Source organism: Microcaecilia unicolor, chromosome 2 (assembly GCF_901765095.1).
Source record: "Microcaecilia unicolor chromosome 2, aMicUni1.1, whole genome shotgun sequence".
Lineage (NCBI taxonomy): Eukaryota > Metazoa > Chordata > Amphibia > Gymnophiona > Siphonopidae > Microcaecilia > Microcaecilia unicolor.
In genome coordinates, this window is record NC_044032.1 from 64,134,531 (window position 1) to 64,149,297 (window position 14,767).

The following is a 14,767-nucleotide window of genomic DNA, read 5'->3' on the forward strand; positions in this document are numbered from 1 at the left end:
ATTCCCTGAACACCAAAATTTAAAGATGAGATGATCCACTGCTTGCGTGACAAGGTTTGCAATTCTAAAATCCTGTTGAAGGTTTTGCTTTTTCATTTGGTTTACTGAGGAATCATCATTTAGGTCTCTCTGCCATTTTTACTTTTAACTGCAAGCATCAGTAACTACGTAGTAAAAATTGGTAAAATTAGGAGGAAGTGACGTCGCCCACCTAGATGGCAGCTCGATTCCTTCGCTCTTGTTCACTCCAAAATTCATCGCCATTCAGCACCATCCATCTGTGGCTAAATTTGCTTCGCTATTTGCCTTCTCTACCTGTTCTAATGAGTAAGGAACAGAATCTGGCAAGTAAGAAGGAAGAGAAGGTTGCGTCGCAGTCTACCACAAACACACCTCGCTGCCATGTTGTCTTGGCTCCAGCTTCGGACTCCAACTCTGCTCTGTCGCTGGTTCACTGGGAGAAGCTAGAGGAGTTTCTGCTTGATCTCAGCGTCTGCAGCAATGCTTGGCAGAGATTAAGGCGTCTCAGGAAGATATTGTGGAGCACACTGACAACTTAAGTGCTGACATGCGGGATCAGGGCAACTGAATGGCGGAACTGGAGGCAAAGGTTGAGAATCACAAGGAGTAACTGTCTAATCAGCAGCTCTTTGATCAGAACAAAGAGTTATTATGTAAAAGTTCACAACCTTGAAATTCGTAGATGCTGGAAGAATTTGTGTTTTCAGGGAGTACTAGGAGGAGGAGAAACAGAGGATGTCTTGGTTATTGTACAGGCTCTGTGCCGCCAACTATTTGCAGCAGAGGGTGATCAGGAGCCAATCCTCTTTGAGCGGGTCCACCGTGCACTGGGGAAGTCAAAGGATAATTTTCCTCGGGACATTGGGCCATGTTTTTGCACTATATGGATAAAGAGCAAGTTTTGCTGCAGGCTAGACAAGCTTTGCCTTTGCTGTATAATGAAGCCTGGATCTCCGTGTATTAAGACGTTTCAGCCTACAACTTGCAGGAACATTGGGGAATTAAGCCTGTTTTGGATCTCCTGGTGTCAGCTAACATTAAATATCGCTAGGTTGTTTCCATTTGCTCTGAGCTTCCCTGCGGGGGGGAGGGGGGGGGGGGGGAATGCATTGAGTGAGCAAATTGGCAGAGGTTTGGCAGATCCTCCATGAGGCTGAAGTGGCCTCCACTGCACTTCATCCAAAGGTGGTAGCAGTCAGGGACTACACTTTTTTCTCCTCCTCACATGCTACTTATTCCTATCTTGACTACATTTTTGCAGATAAGACATTGAGGATGTGGATTGTTCCATGCTCCAGTGTGGGCTACTACACCTTCACTTTTGCAAAAAGTCTGACAGGCATTGGACACTGAATAAATTTTTTTTTAAATATCTTTATTGAAATCAGAAAAATGCAAACAACAGAATACATCATAAACATGTCCGTCTAACACGTTACAAATACGCCGCAAAGTACACATAAGCAACATTAAACTCAAAAATCACATCCCAACCTTTCCGGACACCAAGGTTATAATCAAAACACCCGATTCACATTTTAGTGAATTTAACGCCCCCCCCCCCCCCCCCCCTTAACTGTGGTTGTTTTTTTGAAAATACCTTGAGTAAGCCAAAGGAAAAGTAACAGCGATTACCCACACAAGAGTAGCAATTATACAATGAACATCCTTAGAACGATGCACAACATACCTCACACACCTCCTAAACAGAAGAGATAAGAATAAGGCTAAACTTGTAACCTAAAATGAGGAACACCCCCTAGGCTCACTTTATGAAATAAAACAAAAGAAAATGCCTCCTCCCTCCCCCTCCACCCCTAAGACCCGTCCAGATACACCTTTAAATGGGTTGTTCCCCTTCTGCTCTCTCCACTGGGTACATGGAAGCATTATCTACTCCAGAGATCCCGGTAGCAACGCTGCTGCAGCGAGGAAGAGAATTTAAGAGAAATAGCTATCCACTGCGCCATCTCACACATAATGCTGTGCCACACTGCTAAAGATGGAGGTGCTGGGTCGGCCCATGAGCCCAAGATACACTTTTTTCTTTTATTCTTTATTAATTTTTTTATATTATACACATATCAGAGATAATATGGCAATTGTAATTTTTAAATCGAAACATAAGAAATGTTTACTAACATAAGTTTGAAATATATCTAATTCTATCGACCTATAAAAATGATTTCCAGAAATAAAGATCCAAGAAAATGAAATATTTATAATTGAAAAAAGTTATTATAAGGGAATCGCACACAACCTACTCGCTTTTCCCAATATATCTTAAACAGTGTACATCTGTTTCTCAAACTATGATATTCACATTCATTCCTCTTTCGATTTCAAAAATTCCTCCAGTTGTTTAGGGTCAAAAAATTGGAGATTCTTAGCTTGAAATGAAATACAAAATAAACAAGGAAATTTAAGTACGAAAATGGCCCCTAGGGCCACAGTCCTTTGACGGAGCGCCAAAAAGGCTTTACGCCTTTTCTGCGTTTCTCTAGCTAAATCAGGATATATTCTAAATTTTTGAGCCTAAAAACATAGAGTCCAAATTTCTAAAGAAAAGTCTCAGAACAGCATCCCTGTCCATTTCCAGGGCAAATGTTACCACAGCAGTGGTTCTTTGGGAAACGACTTCCATCGAAGATTCCAAGAAAGATGTTAAGTTCATAGCATCCCGATTGTGATTAGGGAACCACATTATTCACCGAAGTTTTACCTTGGAAGTGTTGTACTCGCACAATTGGAGGCAGCAACTCTCTTGACATTCCCAATACATCAATTAAATACTTTTTAAACATTTCTAAAGGAGACATCAATGGTGATCTTGGGAAATTAGTCAAATCTCAAATTGCACCTCCTTAGTTGGTTTTCCAAGTATTCCATTTTCCTATAGGAGAAATTTTTCTCCTTTATTGAAATTTGACTCAGTCTTTAATTTACTTAAACTTTCCCCCATACGTTTTACCTCTGAAAACTGACGGGCATTTATTTGTTCTTGAATTATAACTGCTTCAGATAGAGTTTTAATTTTTGAAGTGTTCTTCAGAATCAAAGTTTGTAAAGACGAGTGAAGATTATAGGTTAAGTCCCAGAGTGACTCCAATGTCACTACAGCTGGTTTTTTTTACTGAGCCCACTGAAATATCCAGGAGAGGGGTTTGGAGTGTTTGGTTTAGGATAGTAATTATATTACCTGGAATGTTTGAAGTTTTAGTAAAGTAACCTCCTTCCAATACACTCTCCACCGTTCTTACTGGCAAGGGCAGGTTCCCTCTCTGAACATTCCTTTCCTTCTCTTCGGGCAGTCGGGCATCAGACTCTGCTACCTTGCTTCCACTTCCTGGTTGTGGGGGAGCTGCACGTTCGATGGGGTTTAGGGAAACCCCGTCTACACTGTCAGCCGAGTGAACAAACTCGGCACCAATATTCGGGGAAGAAGCTGCAGCAGGTCCCAGCGTTACTCCCACTTGCTCCAGTGTCAATTGCTGTTGAGAACGAGTTCCAGCTGGGGTTGAGGGTAAGTCCCGAACCTTTCCTCTCCTCTTCCCCATATCAAACGATACAGGGCTAAAGGGTCCAAGATACACTTTTTAGCAAGCAGGGTAGCCAGCAGGATGAATTTACTCTGCGCCTCTACCACACCCTTTGCAGCCAACGGGCCTTTACTTCCCAGCAACACTACAGTGTAAGACTATTCAAAAGAATGGTGTACTATAGAGTCAATTACGCCTAAAATTGCGGTCCAAAAATTGGAAAGTTCGATACATTCCATGAAGGAATGGAGAAAAGTGCCCGGACCGTTCCCACATGTCACACATTATCCTCCCACAAACTCATCAACCTACTTCCACGCCTTGTGATGTAAACTCAGTGTAAAATTTTGTATTCAATATCCTGTAACGCTGCATTGGGTGTCACTTTATAGGCCTTCAAATGCAGCCTCCATCTGGGAAACTGTTATACCTTACCCTAGACCTGTGCTCCAAATTTCTGCTAACTGCCCCAAATGAGGTACCCTCCTAGTGTCCCTAATCACTAGGTGCTATTGAGATAGCTTATTTAACTTAGAAGGCAGTTGCAGAAAGAACTTGTCCAATTGTGAAAAAACTACCTGCACCTTCAGCCCTCTCTCGGTGGCTAGAGCATAATCTCTGACCTGAAGGTAGGCAAAAAAGTGGAAGTTGGGGATAGTCCACGCACGTCTAATCCAATATCACTATTATTTACACACAAACAATATCATTCAAAGCTGAAGTGTACGAATATATAAACATATATACTGGAATGAAGTGACAGGAATTTGTTGCCACAGAATGTGGCAAAAGTGGTTAGAGTTGTAGGGTTTAAGAAAGGTTCGGACAAGTTCCTAAAATAAAAGTCCATAAGTCGTTATTAAGAGGGACTTGGGAAAATCTACCATTTCTACCTGGGATAAAGCAGCATAAAATCTGTTTTACTCTTTGGGATCTTGCCAGGTACTTGTGACCTGGACTGGCCACAGTTAGAAACAGGATACTGGGCTTGTTGGACTTTCAGCCTGTCCCTAGTATGGCAATGCTTATGTTCTTATGAAAGGCAGACTTCAACTAAAAAAAAAAAAAAAAAAAGATAGAATTTCTCCCAAGCACCTGGTTTCAGAGTGAATTAAGGCAACATTTGTCTTCCTACTCTCTGCCTAGCTCTTGTTAAAAGGAGAAGGGTGTTTCCAAACTGGTTAGCTGAACTGTGGTCCATGAACTCTGTCAGCTGGAATCACAAGGAGCTTAATTCAGAGAGCCAGAGTTACAGAACACTGAACCCAGCAAAGTTGCAACCCATGGCAAGGGAAGCTCCTCACAAGGAGGAAGGCCCCATCAGATATTGAGCTGAAACTGAGAAGTGCAAAGAGCAGACAGCTCACAAGAAGTGGTTGCAGTGCTAATAGACAGACGATAGATGGTCCAAGGCAATGCTGTGTGGTCCTGCAGTTAAGAGGTGCACAGAGTTGTGATTCCTCTAAGCAGGGGGGAGGTCCTAAGCACAGAGGCAACTAGAGGAGGGAGGGGTCCAACTCAGGAGACCCAACATCCTTCAGGCAGAACGATCAGTTGCATAGAGACGGTGGAGCAGCGAACCCTTCAGTTGGGAGGCTGGTCCAACAACAGATGTCGCGGAAACACAACCCCTGGAGGTGGAAGCTCTGGGACAAAAAAGCAGCAAAGACAGGTCAGCAAGGCCGAGCATCACAGATCCTTCTGAGATGTCCAGCAACCACTGGTCCAGCTGTACTCCTGTCAATTAGTGAGACCTGGGAAGGAGAATGAGTAGCAGGCAAGGGTGGACCGATAGGTGATTGGAAGCCCAGATCACTATCAAAAATGATTAAACTAGATGGAGGATAGGAGAGAGAGGGCCCCCTACTGTGGTGGGCCCTCAAGCACTGCCCTGAGTGGAGGAGTGGCCTAGTGATTAGAGCACTGGGCTTGCAATCCAGAGGTGGCTGGTTCAAATCCCGCTGCTGCTCCTTGTGATCTTGGGCAAGTCACTTAACCATCCATTGCCTCAGGTACAAACTTAGATTGTGAGTCCTCCTGGGACAGAGAAATATCCAGTGTACCTGCATGTAACTCACCTTGAGCTATTACTGAAAAAGGTGTGAGCAAAATCTAAATAAATAAATAAAATGGTCAGACCCCACCCTGGGAGCAGGACAACTAATAATACAACGTGGAGGAAGATACAAGAGTTCCTTACCTAGCTGGTATTATCGTAGTGGAATTAATGCCTTGAATTATCTAAATTGTTATTTGAGGCCAACAACAACAAAATATTTATATACTGTCTATACATGGACGGCTTATAATAAAATGTCCAAATCGGCATAAAAGAATCTTATTTAAAAAAATAATTTTTTTTTTTAAAATCAGAAATGAATTAAAAGAATATAAAACATTATCAATTATTTAAATATTTTTCAAACAAAAAGCTAGGCCTTCAGTTTTTTCTTAAATTTTAAGTAATCGGTTTCACACCAAATCAATAGCGGCAATGAATTCCACATTGATGGAATTACATAAGAAATATTTTTTTTTTGAAAAGGGACAACATTCTAACAGATAAAGGTGAAATCAACTCAAACTTATTCACATGAATCTTTCAAGAAGAAATTGAAGAAGGCCGGACAATAGTTTTGACAGATAAAAAGGAGATTCTCCATATAAAATTTAAAAAGCCAAACAAGCTTTATAGGAATGCACTTCAAGAGATTCTTGCTGTTTTCTGAACAGTTATGCTTCAAGATGTTTAATATCTCAACTGTTTAAAGTGCACAATTAGAACTTGCTATAAGCCTATGGTTACATAAGATGAAACAATTATCAATCAGCCATGTTAAGTCATGCTTGTTTTGGTTCTTTTGGGGGGGAAGGGAGGGAAATACCACCCATTAAACACCCTTCTTTGTCAGGTGGAGAAACCAGGTGACAAACATTCATGTGCCTACAGAGCCTGAGAAGGACTCCTGAGAGTCAGTCCTGAATCTAGAATGCACATAAGGGGGCACCAAAGAGAGAATGTACATTTGCCCCTTCACCCAAGAAAGCATGCACAGCTGAACATCAACCATGCAGTCTTAGGGAACAAAAGTCTAAACAGAGGCATTTTGCCAGCTCCAATCCTAGCATGAGCAGCAGATCTTTTCCCTTTCTCCACTCCACTGCATGTTTCAGTACTACCAGGGTTCAGATTTGGGACGCGATTACAGGATCTGAGGCAGCATGGTTTTACCAGAAGTAGAACTTGACACAGGAGTATGATCACTTACTGGGTAACATATAGAGTTGGATCCGGGGAGAACACTTGACCTAGTGTACTTTGATTTTAAACACACAAAAGAAAGGTCCAAATTTCCCGTGAACACGAAACAAACCACAAAAAAATGGCGGAAGATAAACCAAAACAGACCAAAAACCAAGGGAGTAAGAATGCCAGAAAAGTTTAATGGGACCCTACACGGTCCGTGTTTCGGCCAACAGGCCTTCCTCAGGGGTAATAGTCCAAGCAGGACATGAGATTAAAACGTAAAAAACCAGCAGGGGGTTTTCCTTAATCAAGGTGAGGACATCAGCTCAATACACAGCTACTGAGAGATGCAACTGGACTTACCCTGTGTATTGAGCTGATGTCCTCACCTTGATTGAGAAAGCCCCCCTGCTGGTTTTTTACATTTTAATCTCATGTCCTGCTTGGACTATTACCCCTGAGGAAGGCCTGTTGGCCGAAACACGGACCGTGTAGGGTCCCATTAAACTTTTCTGGCGCTCTTACTCCCTTGGTTTTTGGTCTGTTTTGGTTTATCTTCCGCCATTTTTTGTGGTTTGTTTCGTACTTTGATTTTAGCAAGGACTCAGATATGGTTCTGAATAGGTAACACTAGGGCCCATACTGTGTGTGCTCTGACTGGGATAGAAACTACTAGTTTGAGTGGGGATGACAAGACAGTGTTAAACAGAATTTAAAGAAAAGGGTGTTACCAGAAGAGTGCTGCAGCTCTTAGCATTTTCAAAAGCAACATTATGGAAGGGCCATTAGAAAAAGGTTTGTCTTTTGGTAGAGGATACCAAAATCTGAAGGAATGAAAAATGAGGAGAGATTTTATAAAGCCTGAGAACACACACTCAAATGCAGAGTTATGCAATTGGCAGTGGAACAGTAAAGAGTGCGACGTTCTCGATATAAAACAGGACCTAGGCGTATTGGTATTTCATGATATAAACGGCTAGAGAGGTAGATAAAGCATGCGTAAAAGACAGAAGGCTTGGGTGCGGAGGGAGAGGAATGGTCGACAGGAAACAATAGTACTTTTACATCTCAGGTTACACTTTGAGTACAGTGTAGAATTTTTGAGACAATGCCTTCAGAAGGATATAAACAGGATGGGGTAAGTTCAGAGGGCAGCTTCTAAAGTGGTCAATGATCATCATAAAGCTTATAAGGCAAAGATCTAAATACGTCCGACATTAAGGAAAGGTGAGATAGGGGAAATATATAGACATCTAAATACCTCCATGGTAAATACACAGCAGGCAGGCCTCTCAATGGAAAAGAAGCTCTGGAAGATGGTGTCAAGGAATAAAAGGAGTAGCGGCAGATTTGGGATGGGTCAGACTCCCAGTGGAAGTGGTGTAAAAAAACAAGGGCAGTAGATCCCAAGAAAGCATGGGACACGCACAGAAAATCTTTGAGACAAGAAAATACTAGACAGCTCAGCAGCTAGTGTGGATGGGCAACTGATTTGCTGTATAGTCTAAACATCATGTTATGTTTTCATAGTGCTACAGGAAGTGATTTTAGGTTATATGCTATTTATACAAGTAAAAGTGCTGATTTACACATGTAAAAGTAGCAATTTTAGAAAAGGTGGTACTTATGTTGACTCTGTCTCCTTCAAATCTCTGAAGACCACCAAGCCACGGTATGAGTGGACCTTCAAGGTATACACATCTTCTGTATTGCTGTTCTAAAATACATGTATATTATAGAAAAATTCCCCTGCTTCAAGTCAAACACAGCTATCAACTAATTTTTCATCTGACCCTGAGCATGAACAGTTACCTGGACCTGGGATTGGGTGGAGAGCTTGATGGGAAGGAAGATGAAGGAGGGCATTGTGTTTACCTTTCTGGCATTCACAACCACCATGAAAATTAAGTTTTGGAAGACCACTCTAATCAGTTTCCCATATGAATTTCCAAATTCTGCCACTTTTTAATAAAAGTATAATAAAACCGCTCTCTTCTCCACCCGCCCCCTTCCAAAACCTTGTTTTGTAAAATGGTTCCCTTTTGCTGTGTGTTGCACCAAAACACACACATTTCAGGGTAACATAGTAACATAGTAACATAGTAGATGACGGCAGAAAAAGACCCGCACGGTCCATCTAGTCTGCCCACGACAAACTCATATGTGTATACCTTACCCTGATCTGTACCTGTCCCTTCCAGGGCACAGCCGTACAAATCTGTGTAGCAGTATTTCCCATCTCCCAACCACCAGTCCCTCCTCCCATCACCGGCTCCGGCACAGACCCCGTATAAAAAGTCTGCCCTCCCCCATCCTAGCCTCTCAACCACCAACCCCTCTTCCCCCTGCCACCCAATTTCAGTTAAGCTTCTGTGGATCCATTCCTTCTGCACAGGATTCCTTTATGCCTGTCCTGTGCAGAAGGAATGGATCCACAGAAGCTTAACTGAAATTGGGTGGCAGGGGGAAGAGGGGTTGGTGGTTGAGAGGCTAGGATGGGGGAGGGCAGACTTTTTATACGGGGTCTGTGCCGGAGCCGGTGATGGGAGGAGGGACTGGTGGTTGGGAGATGGGAAATACTGCTACACAGATTTGTACGGCTGTGCCCTGGAAGGGACAGGTACAGATCAGGGTAAGGTATACACATATGAGTTTGTCGTGGGCAGACTAGATGGACCGTGCGGGTCTTTTTCTGCCGTCATCTACTATGTTACTATGTTACTATGTTACCCTGAAATGTGTGTGTTTTGGTGCAACACACAGCAAAAGGGAACCATTTTACAAAACAAGGTTTTGGAAGGGGGCGGGTGGAGAAGAGAGCGTGCAGTGTGTATAAGAGACTCTGCATTTAGCAAGCTTTTTTATAAAGTACTACCGCACTTTTGCATGCGTAACTTCAACATTCATTTTCCAAAACAGACACACTATACAAAATTTTGCCATTAGATCAGGCCTCAATATACTTCAATCAAAGGTATCAATTATCTCTTATGTTAAGTAAACAAAAAACATAAGCCCTCATATAAAACACACTGTCTCCAAAAATTCCAGCTTTCTAAAGCAATATCCATCAAGTCAGGGCAACCTTCCCAGATAACTTACGCCTCTAACATACCAGGAAACATTACTCTACTGAAACCATCAAAACACTGCTTTCATTAACTCATGTCTCTGTGCTTGTCACAATACTGAACATGTGTACAGGAGGGAAGAGAGAGAGAAAGATACTGGCACATGGCTTGGGGCTAAATTTAACATCAGGCAATTGGGTGGCTAGGCCCCCTTTATGAAGACTTTCCCCCCACTGGTAAAAGCAGCCCTGGCTGAACTGCTGCTGGGTGGGACTGAGCTGAAAGTGAATGGGCCCAGGTTCACCCAAGCCCACCAGTGGCTATGCTCTGTCGTGCTCATATCTCCCTAATCCCTTATTTATCCCATTTCTATGTATTGAATAGAATACAAGTGCTGTTTGTCCAAGGGGCTGTCGTTCTCAAATTTATGTACAGTGTTGCATATGTCTAGAAGTGCTAAAATAATAGTAGCAATGAGAAAGCTTGGTATTAGTTTCAATTCTTATGCTGATGACAAAGTTGTGTTTTCTAAAACAGGAAATATAAACACTCTTGTTGCCAAAAATTTTTGCTTGGGTGGATTGCCAGATTACCTCTCATCATTTAAAACTAAGGGCTTTTATAAACCATGCTAGTGATTCCGGTGTGGCAAATGTGACAAAGCCCATTCAATTCCTATGCCCTATGGACGTCATTGGATTTGCTGCATGGGAATCGCTAGGGTGTCTTTGTAAAAAGGAGCCCTAAATGTAGACAAAACTGCTTTGGTTTACGCAATTCTTTTAATATTAAAATCAAAGGAAATCCCTTCAATTTGGGGGATTGATGTTTTTTTTTGAAGAATTGTGGAAAAATACTAGGTGTGATTTTAGATTCGATCCTTTCTTGGAAGTCCTAAGTGAATTCAGATGGAAGTAGTTTTTTTTTTGTTTTTTTTAAATGCAACAGCTCAGAAAATTTAGATCACATTTACACAATGAACATTTTAGAATTTTGGTGCAGTTATTGTATTGTTAAGAATTTGCCTTTTCAGAACACCATTTCTCAGACAAGTGTTTACAACATGTGGCATCTTATCCGCAGATTAAGCTGCAAGAGTCATTCAAGTTTTCTATGTAGCCAGGCTAGACTTATGGAAGTCTTTGCCTCTTGGCCAGTCTTAATGGAAACTCCTTTCTAATCCAGCCTTTCAGAAACAACTAAAGGCATATTTGTTTAAAAAGGCTTCTTACTGCTTCTTACCTAGCTAAATCCACAGATTCTCAGTGTCCTAAATGTTTTAGAAGGTATTATAAATTTATGAGATCAGGCTGCGTTTGGTTTATTTGTATGATATGTATGTAGCCTAATGGCTACACAGTGGTGCACAGTTAATCCATAGTCTGATTGTTTTATTGCATTTGTTACCTGATAGGCAGACAACATATTAAGATACTTTCCAGCTCTGTGTCAATTCCAAATTAAATCAGAGTAGATTACAGCCAAAATACATACAAATACTTACTACTGTTTTCCCAGGTTCAGTCAACTGAAAAGTCAGGAAGGACAAGACATCGTGATCATCTGAAGTCAAATGTAAATAGGAAAAAAAAAAAAAAAAAAAAAAAGAGTGAATGGTGCTAGTGTTAGAAATACTACTGAGACAATGAAAAAACAAACAAAAAACTCTCAGTAGTAGCAGAGGGCTGTTACCTGAGTTTTTCTATTTAGATTGCATAGGGAAAAAAAAAAAACTGTGAAATTGGGAAGGCCCCTGAGCGGCACAAGGCTCAAACTAGTGCTACAAGACTGATGTAATAAAGCAAACAAAGTCACTTAGGAAGACGATATTCTAAAAGGATTTTCCACAGGTAAACGCGCTACCACGCTATTTGAAAGCGACCTATGAACTGACCAACTTCCATAAACTACGAAAGACTCATCTCTTTGAAAAGATATACCACAAAGAATAAAATATGTAAAATCTCCAAATACATCTAGAAACGTCATAATGCGTTTTACAATGTCTCTGCTACACCATGATCTTGTATTTCTAATGTCTGAGAACGTCTTCTGTAAAACCAGTATCTTGTATTCATAATGTCTGTCAATGTCTTCTGTAATACCACTATCTTGTATTCATAATGTCTGTCAATGTCTTCTGTAATACCACTATCTTGTACTTCATGACCATGTAACCCAAATCCTTCTGTAAAACCAAATGTATATCCTTTTCTATTTCCAGTATCCATGATATATTGTAAGCCACATTGAGCCAGCAAAGAGGTGGGAAAACGTGGGATACAAATACAATAAATAAATAAACGAGTCATGCACACTGCCGACTGCACAAACACTGACCCCCCAAAGGGCAGGCCAGTTGAAGTAGATGCAGAGATTTTCTTTTAAAACCACTTCTTACTACTTCTCCACCCCAAAAGAGCATGCAGCAAATAGCGTCAAGACACCAGGGACTTTCCCTTTTAAAATCCAACCATGTGTTTGCAATCTAACCAAGAGGACTGAAAAATGCTTTCCTAGTGACACAACGGGGTCAATTTTCAAATGGCACACATAGTTAATCAGCTACGCAAGCACTTTGAACCCACATACTTCATGTAAAATTTCAAAAAATTACTAAGTGCCAGCCACAGTTAAAATATGCAACACCTTTGAGCACATGTGCTATTTGTAAGAAGGTAAAAATCACACCTGTACATTTGAAAAAAAAAGTATATAGATTGGCTTTTTAGCTCACTTATTTGGAGAAGCACAAAGCCAGGCTTACTCTTAGAAGTAAATAAAGCCGCACACACAAGATAACACTCCTAGGGACCTGTTTACTAAGGTACACTAGCGTTTTTAACGCATGCTAATGCTAGAGACATCCATATAGTCTTATAGGTGTCTCTAGCATTAGCGCACTCTAAATTTTCAGTGAATGAGAGAGATGGTTGTGGCATTTCTATTGCTGCTTTCATTGGATTTTAGCTCCACTGAACATTTGTGCCCTTGGGACCACAATAGCTGTTTTAGCCCCTGACACAGCCTCTAGTGAGGCAAAACTTGGCCAAGTCAGGACATTTTACAGAGTGCACAAATAAAGCCTATTTATCATACTAAGATGTGTGTTCTGCTCTTCTTTGGACTACTTTCTACACTGCAGAACATTTCATTCCTCTTCTGGTGTTTCTGGCAAAGCAAAACCGTCCAGGACTAAAACCAAGACATTTTGAGCTAGACCTATTTTAACAACAACTAAGCCACAAAGAAGTGCCCTACACGACCAGATGACCACTGGAGGAATAAAGGAATGACACCCCCTTATACTCCCCTACGATGTGAAAGCAACAATACACACCAACCTCTAAGCCAGCCTCAGGTGTTACTGCCAGTCCTATTAAAGCAGCAAGCAGGACCCTGGAGTAGCTTAGTGGTTGGTGCAATGCACTGTAGAGAAGAGGACTCAGACCCATAATCCCAACTGTTAAGCTTGCGATGGAAAAAGTGTCAGCCCCCCCCCCCCCAAAAAAAAAAAGAAAAACCTACTGTACCCACATATAGGAGACACCTGCAGCCATAAGGGTTATTGTAGTGGTGTATAGTTGAGTACAGTAAGTTTTTGGTGGGTTTTGCAGGGCTCACCATATAATATAAGGGGATAAGGGTGAAATATGCACCTGGGACCTTTAATGTGAAGTCCACTGCAGTGCTCCCTAGGGTGCCCCATTGCTCTGCTAGGATGTCTGTTTGGCCAGTCTAAAGACTTCTGGCTTCCTCCTACATTCCAATGGCTTGAGTTTGTGTGTTTGTCAACTTTTTTTTTTTTTTTTTTTTTTTTAATTGTCCAAAAATATAGACGCACCGAGTACAGCAACATCTATCAAATGGCCATCTTTGAAACAAAAAGCTAAAACATTTTGCTGTCTCGAAAATTATAGTCATCACTTGAATTTTTAACATTTTGAGCAGAACGGCCAAAGTCAGATTTAAATGTCATCCCTCCACATGAGCATGCAAAAATACATCACAAAGAGAACACAGAGTTTATATGACAAGAAATATATACATGTATCTGCTTTCTCATGCTTCTGGTTAGGTTTAAAAAACATTTGTTACCTAAAGAAGGACTTAATTTTTTTGGGCAACAGCCATTATCAAATACAGTCGAGTAATACTGAAAATTTAATGAAAAGATCACCTGCAAGTCCTCCCGTCGCTGCAGATATTCCAAAGTAACCTTGTTTCGGTAGCATCATCTTATCCACCTTCAGACAAAACTCATAGTCTTCTTTATTGGGAGTAAATCCATTGTTGATCATCACCTATAACAAATGTACTAGGTCAGAAAAACATTGAATATGCAATAAGAGTAGATGACAGAACATAAAGAACCTAGTCTGTCCCAGTTGTTTGATATACTGTGCTGTGGCAACAGGTTAAAACTTGACAAAACTGATTTGAGAAAGGAGCAGGCCTAAAGGCTGTCACAATTCCACTTTGACCCTCGATATAGTGCAAGAGATCCCTGAGGGAGGGGAGGAAGAGAGGGAGACTTGAAACTGAGAGACCAACCCAGATTTCTGCCACTGCACAGCTCATGGATAGAGAAGGTACGTGATCGAAAGGCTGGTAGAGGGCATGAGAGAGCATGGAGTGTTTGCTCATCAAAATGTTATAAAATATTAAACATGGCCCCCAATTTAAAAAAAAAAAAAAAGTTTGGACAAGCCTGTTACGTGACTTTATAAAATAACCACTCAGCTAGCAATGCACAAATTCTCATAGGCTCTGAAGGTTATTTATATATCAAATCATTGACCAATTCTAGCTAAAGCTTTTGATAATTTGAAGTTATCATTACACAGATAAGCTCTGAAGGTGGTGTAAGATGTGTGCATGTACTTAAA

At 41.2% G+C, this 14,767-nt stretch overlaps 1 protein-coding gene across 2 annotated transcripts in view; it reads right to left on the reverse strand.

Annotated features, from left to right (window-relative positions):
* LMAN1 (lectin, mannose binding 1) overlaps positions 1–14,767 on the reverse strand; it is a 59,892-nt gene that overhangs the window by 15,174 nt on the left and 29,951 nt on the right. For both annotated transcript variants that reach the window (XM_030192997.1, XM_030192996.1), the window contains exons 6-7: positions 14,059–14,182; positions 11,383–11,441 (exon numbers count right to left, since the gene is read on the reverse strand). In XM_030192997.1, coding sequence (XP_030048857.1) covers positions 11,383–11,441; positions 14,059–14,182 — 183 coding nt within the window. The remainder of the gene's footprint in view (positions 1–11,382; positions 11,442–14,058; positions 14,183–14,767) is intronic.